The sequence below is a fragment of the Mus caroli genome, unplaced genomic scaffold (genome assembly GCF_978045245.1).
Source record: "Mus caroli unplaced genomic scaffold, Mus_caroli_1 scaffold_2, whole genome shotgun sequence".
Lineage (NCBI taxonomy): Eukaryota > Metazoa > Chordata > Mammalia > Rodentia > Muridae > Mus > Mus caroli.
Genome location: NW_028227257.1, coordinates 61,749,743 through 61,756,330, shown reverse-complemented (window position 1 = coordinate 61,756,330; position 6,588 = coordinate 61,749,743). Strand labels below are relative to the sequence as shown.

At 46.5% G+C, this 6,588-nt stretch overlaps 1 protein-coding gene across 2 annotated transcripts in view; it reads left to right on the top strand.

The window, feature by feature from the left end:
• The first annotated feature begins 3,362 nt into the window (after positions 1–3,362).
• The window catches only part of Bub1b (BUB1 mitotic checkpoint serine/threonine kinase B), a 49,986-nt gene continuing 46,760 nt past the window's right edge, over positions 3,363–6,588 (top strand). For both annotated transcript variants that reach the window (XM_021149632.2, XM_021149623.1), the window contains exons 1-2: positions 3,363–3,607; positions 5,273–5,419. In XM_021149632.2, the coding sequence (XP_021005291.1) occupies positions 3,594–3,607; positions 5,273–5,419 (161 nt within the window). In that variant the 5' untranslated portion in view covers positions 3,363–3,593. The remainder of the gene's footprint in view (positions 3,608–5,272; positions 5,420–6,588) is intronic.

The window sequence follows — 6,588 nt, the reverse complement described above, 5'->3', positions numbered from 1 at the left end:
CCAGAACTGAGGGAGCCACAGCCTTAGTGAAACTCCCTGCCTCTTCTCTAGCAGCCCTGATGGGGGAGAGGGAGTTGGGTACTGTGTGGGGTTTAGGCTTCCCTCTCCTTTTTTTTTTTTTTTTCTTTTTAATTCAATTTGGAATCAGAAAGCTGGATTCTGGCAAATGGTCTTGTGCCCTTTATCCCACTCCTCTCCAGTCTGGTCCTCTGTTCTCCATAGTCCTTCATCCCTAGCACCAAGGTACAGACTGGGGACCAGCACTCTTTCCTGCCTGTGTCTCTTCCCAAACCCCTTTAGGGGCAGTGAGAAGAGGGGGGAGGGGACAGGATCCCTCCTCAGGCATCTGGGAAGGCCTTGCCCCCACGGGCTTTACCCTTTCCTGTAGGCTCTCTCCCTGACACATTTGTTAAAAATCAAACCTGAATAAAACTACAAGTTTAATATGGAAAAAAAAAGAAAGAAAGAGAGAGAGAGAGAAAGGAAGGAAGGAAGAAAGAAGCATCTTTGATTGAAAGTGACGTCTAATTGAGTGGCAGACAAAGTGACGAATCAGAGGAAGATTTGGCAGAATAGAATATACCCAACTCTCATGAAGAGAGGAAAGGGAAGCCACTTAAGAGAGAGTAGCACAGAGAGGAAGGAGGAAAGAAGGAGGGAGTTTACCACGACAGTTATATGGAGTCAGGTTGCAGAAAGAGAACAAGCCAGAGGATGGGAAGGAACCAGAACATTAGTATACATTACCACAGGCAGTATGAAGCCAAGCAGAGCAATTCAGGGTTGAATCAGTCAGTTTGGAGAAGAGTTTTAAGCCAGAACAGTTGAGTTGACCAGCCAGTTTAGGAAGAGCTAGAAAAGATGAACTTATTCATCATTAACTGTCAGAGCTTGAAAACTTTCTAGGCCTAGATTAGAGTATATGGAGGTTAAAGCTTCCAGGACCCGGCCTAGCAGTAAGACTAGCAGATGGAGGCAGTAAGCCTCGGAGACAATTACTCCAGGCAAATAAAAGATACAATTACATTGAGGGGTGAAAAGTTTATGCTGAATTCTCCAGGTGGGCCCCATCTGTGGTAATGAGCCTTTAATTTCCTGACTATGATCAGAGAAAGGCAAGTAATGCTGGAAGCCTGGATGAAGGGATGTTAGATCCTGAGCTCTGAGGATAAAAAGGGAAGCATAAGCCAGGGGTGACAGTGAAGCCTCTAGAAAACTGTCGAAGGAGAAACACACTCTCCCACAGCAGCTCTAGAAAACAAGGTAGAATTCCCCAAGCCTCAGTCAACCCAGAGAACCTGTGCCAAACTTCTCATCCATAGACCAGAACACAATGAGTTTGCATCATTTTAAGCTATTGAGTTGTGACATTTCCTACTTGTGCATCAGGAATACTGATGCACACCCTTAAAGATTCAAGGTGCAATCTGATAGATGAAGTCCTTAGGGGGGCTGTTCCACACAACCTAGCATTTCAGAAACAACCAAACACTAAATCTCTAGTCTCCTATAATTCGTATTGGTGACTTAAAACCCTGTCAGGAACATCTCATCACTATTTAGCCCTGTTTGCTATATGATGGTTAGGAGAAAGTAGAGTATAATCTGGCACTTTTTGATGGGGCAGCCTAGAGGTCCAAGAGTGGGGAGCTGGGTGAGGAAACTCACTGGATAATGGTGGATATAGAGAGGTGGAAATCTACCACAGACACACACTTCAGTTGCTTCAGAACTTGGTTTGTTCTGATGGGTAGATTGTGCCAACTCGTCCTTTCCCTCAGGTTCACTGTCTTCTGTAGAGAAATTCCCATGGCTTCCCTCTCTACTCCAGAGTCTAGTTGGAAGTTATATGCTCAAATGACTAATTTATCTGTTTCTGGTCTGGGTATCAATGCCCTGAAATTACTTGTTTGTTTGTATACCCCCACCCCAACAAATGGAGAAAAATTTGACAGAATAGGCTATGTACACCTCTAAGGAGAAGAGAGGGGGAGGGGAAGATTGATTCTTAAGGGAGAGGCAGTGCAGTAAAGAAGAGAGTGTAACAGGATACAGCCGTCCTGGAGAGCAGTGCAGTAGAGTTGAGAGGGAGAGTAGAGCAGCACAGGAGGGAAAGGGAGGCAGGTCTGCCAGGAGAGTTTTACAGAGGCAGGTTGAAGAGAGAACAAGCTGGACACAGGTAAAGACAGAATGAGCAAGAGAATGAGAAAGAGCCAGAAGATTAGAAAATAGAAAAGATTGCTAGAGTGAGTTTGTGGCCAAGCAGAGCAATTCAGGGGGAGAGAAGCCAGATTGAGCCAGTCAGCTGGGAGAGGAGTTTGAGCCAGAACAGCTGAGTTGAACCAGCCAGTTAGACTTCAGAAAGAACAAGAAAGGGTGAGCTTATTCAACAAAATTGAGAGGCTGACCTAGATTAGATCTTATGGAGGCTAGAATTTTCTAGGAGTGGATCTAGGTCAGCAGATGGAGGCAGTAAGCCCCTCAGACAACAATCACAACAGGAGAATAAAAGTTACTTTTATAGCCTGATCTACAGAACAAGTTCCAGGACAGCCAAGGCTACACACAGAGAGAACCCTTGTTTTGAAAAAGAAAAATCAAAAAACAAAAACAAACAAAAAACAAAAGCAAACTTTTTATTGTGAGGTAAGGGCTCACTAAGTTGCCCTGGATGGTCTTAAAGTCTTGGTCCTCACATCTCAGTCTCCAGAGTAGCTGAACTATAGGCCTGCACCACCAAGCCTTTAGCTCCAGTGAGACAGGCAAAGCGCTTACCCTGTTTGTATTCTGTGTTAGATTGTAGTTTACAGGACATCTGGTAGGCTGCATGAGAGAACAAATGGTACACTTCCAAGAGAGTTTAAAGGAAGTTGGTCAAAGTTGAGAAGTTGTAGAGGTCAAAGGGCTTGCTGGGGAAAGGAAGTGCAGTGCTAAACCAGGTCTTGTGTAAAAGAGAAAAACGAGAACACAATCTTTCCACAGGAAACAGCTGGGTGAGAGTGGCCTAAGGATCCCTGGACAGGTGTTAAGACCTGGGGCGCAGACAAGACCTATAGGTAGCACAGTTAATTGTTCAGAGCAACCCAGAAGAGTAATGTACTCAAAGGCACGTTATGAAACTGAAACCATCAAAGAACCTCTTGTTAATAAAGTGTCCCTCCCTGGGTTCCAAGGCTTGTCTTAGAAAGGAAACACAGATCAAACTCGAAGTGCCTGAGCGCGCTGCAGAGCTAGGACAACCATTGGTCCTACTAGCACCTCAAACCTGAAACTACAACTCCCATTGTGCACTGCGCAGCGCGTGCTTAAACCCGGGATACACTACAATCCCCAGAATGCTTTGGGAGGAGCGGGGGCGGGGAGCGGCGAGGCTACGTCTGCGTCAAGAGACGTTAAATTTGAAACTTGGCGGCCGGTGCCTGATGGGGCGTGAGGTGGCTATTCTGAGAAGGAATCGGATGCGTGGTTTTGTTTAGGAGCACGGGGTGACGATCTTCGCTGCTCCAGAGCCAGCTGAAGGTTGAGGGAGGCTCAGTTAGCACTCGGAGGATAAAGGTCTGCGGAAGGGCGAGAGCAAGTATTGGGAATGCAGGATGGCGGAGGCGAGGTAAAGGACCGGACGCAAGTTGCTGCCGCGGGGTGCTCGGCTGGCGAGGGGAGGATCGAGGAGGTCGGCAAAGAGCAGGTCTCCCCAAACCCCCTTCCCAACGGCGTGGAGCCCTGCATCCACCAAGGGGCAAAACTGGGAGAGTTTGGAATTTGCCATGTGATCTGGGTCTGAAACTCACCACAGCCGTTTTTATTTGACCTTGAACATGTTTACATGGGGGACGGGGGTGTCACGCAGATATTAATGCTGTTTTATGGAGTTCTGGGAGGATTCAAGATATTTGTAAAGTACCTGCTTTCAACTGATAAGTGTTCTCACTTTGCTAGCAGTGAGGGATCTGAAGAGCAGAGCACTTGCAGCTTTTCCTCATCCATAAAATATAGAGGGTTTTTCTAGGTTAGAATTTAAGATGCATTTCAATTATGGAACGCATAATAACTGGGTTATTGCTGTCATAAGCTGTCATTCATGGAAGAGAATTTATTGACTACCATTTTGAGCACTGAAGGCGAACAGTAAAAGACACAAAATCCCAACCTTTGTGAAGCTTAAGTTCTGGGGAGGAATGAATCGGGGTGTGTGTCAGGGATGGGCAATAAGACATGTTTAAAGTCAGATAGAATCAGTATTAAAAAGTGTAAAAAGCAAGAGAAGATGGCATTGGAGGTAGAACTAGTGTGGTTTCAGAGAGGTTTGGACATGTAACTCAGGAAGGGCACTTGTTCAAGGTACATACTGCCTTAATTTATTACCCAGCAATGAGGCTTGGGGGTGGGGGAGTCGGGGCAGAGGGAGATTTGAACAGAGGCCTCACTGATGAGATGGTATTTGGGGTCCAAACTAGAAGGAACTAGTCACGGACAGGTGAGATGGCTCTGTGGATAGAGATGATTGCTACCAAGACTGAGGACCTGTTTGGTCACCCCTCCCCAACCCCAGAAACCCCATGGTGGAAGGAGAGAAACAACTCCCTAGAGTTGTAGCCTGACTGACACACACACACACACACACACACACACACACACACACACACCATGGCGGGGGGGGGGGGAATAAATACATTTTTGTTTTGTTTTTCGAGACAGGGTTTCTCTGTATAGCCCCGGCTGTCCTGGAACTCACTTTGTAGACCAGGCTGGCCTCAAACTCAGAAATTGGCCTGCCTCTGCCTCCTGAGTGCTGGTAATAAAGGCGTGTGCTACCATCACCCAGCTTGTTTTGTTTTGAATACATTTAAAAAAAAAAAAAGAGCTAATCTTGTACATATTTAGAAACAGGAGTGGATGCTGCTACTGGCGTCTCATTGTCAGTGGAACCCTTGGGAACCCATGTCCGACATAAAGCTGCTGGTTTTTTGTTTTTTGTTTTTTTTAATTTAAATTAACTTTGCTAAACTTAAGATGCTTTTAAAAATTATTTTTCCTAGCTTTAACTTTATTTGTACAATACTGTCACCAACACCCTTGCCATGTTCTCTCTTCTGTTGAGCATTTACTTGAAGAGCGTGGGATAGGCTCCGGAGCTGCAGAGAATAATGATGCTCCTGGCAAACCAGCTGCGTCCAACCCCAAAGAGCCAGAAATCCCCTCTCTGAAGATGTCATCCCAGTGCTGTGCTGTAACACTGTTGGCGTGGGCTTCATTTCTGTTTCCTTCTTCCCAGTGAAGCCATGTGCCTGGAGGGAGCTGAGTGGGAGCTGAGTAAAGAAAACATACAGCCCTTACGGCACGGGCGGGTCATGTCCACACTTCAGGGAGCTTTGGCAAAGCAAGAGTCAGCCGGCCACACTGCTCTGCAGCAGCAGAAACGGTATGTAGTGGGATGGATGCTTTGTGTTCAAGTCCCTGGTGTGATAGGCAGCATGGGGGTGAAGCTGCCAAAGGCCTGTTACAGGCAGTGGCTCTCAACCTTCCTAACGCTGTGACCCTTTAATACAATTCATGTTGTGGTGACACCACCCCCCCCCCAACCATAACATACTTTGCTGCTTCATAACTGTAATTTTGCTACTGTCATGTATCTGTTGTATAAGAGATCTGATATGCAGCCCTGTGTGAAGGTCCTTTGACTCGCAAAGCAGCTGCAGCCCTCAGGCTGAGAGCCGCTGCCCTAAGGAGTACTCTTCAGTGAGAGGATGGAAATCTGTTCTCCCGGTTTTCTGATTGCAAGCTTTCAATAGCATGAGATGGTATTTATTTCAGGCTAAAATGTAAAGTGTAACCATACCCATTGAATTAGATCTTTGAGAACGGTGCTTTTATGGTTTTGTTGTAGATGGTAGCATTCTGGTTTTGTTTTTGTTTTTTTGAGACTGGCTCTTTCTGGCCTAGAACTCACTGTGAAGTTCCAGGGTGGCCTTGAACTCAGAGAACCGCCTGCTTTTGCTTCCTGATTGCTGGGATGACGCCATGTGTCACTGTGCCTTTATTTTATTCTTAGCGCTTGCTCTGGTGCCTGGAGCTTGGTCCTGCACTGGGCTCTCTACTTGTCTGACTCTCCTGCTGCCTGCTCCTGTCATGTCTCATCCCGGTCTCTGCCCTCACGTTTGCTTTTACAACTACCGTTGACGTCTCTTGCCTTCTCAGTGTCTCCTACTGTGATGTGTAGACAGCCCCGAGCTTGAGAAGATTCAGCTTATGATTGTACGGCTCTGGGTGTGTGGAAACTATACTCATTTGATTGAAATCATACTCTGAAATGTGATCTTTTCAAGGATAATGGATGTGCAGGAGGGCTGCCTTGAGATGCTGGGCAGCTGCAGAGAGCCGTAGTACCCAGTGACCCTGAGTCTCTGAGGCTGAGCCATGTGCAGTGTGTTGTGTTGCTAAGTTGTGGCACCTGGCAGGAGAGATGTAGCTAATGCTTTCTCACCGAGCCTGTTTTCAGTGATGCTGGGTTCATCTGGATGTAATTCTGCTGTCAGAAAACAACGCTCTTCATTCCTAAAGGACCTTCCTTTCTCTATTTCCCTATTTTGG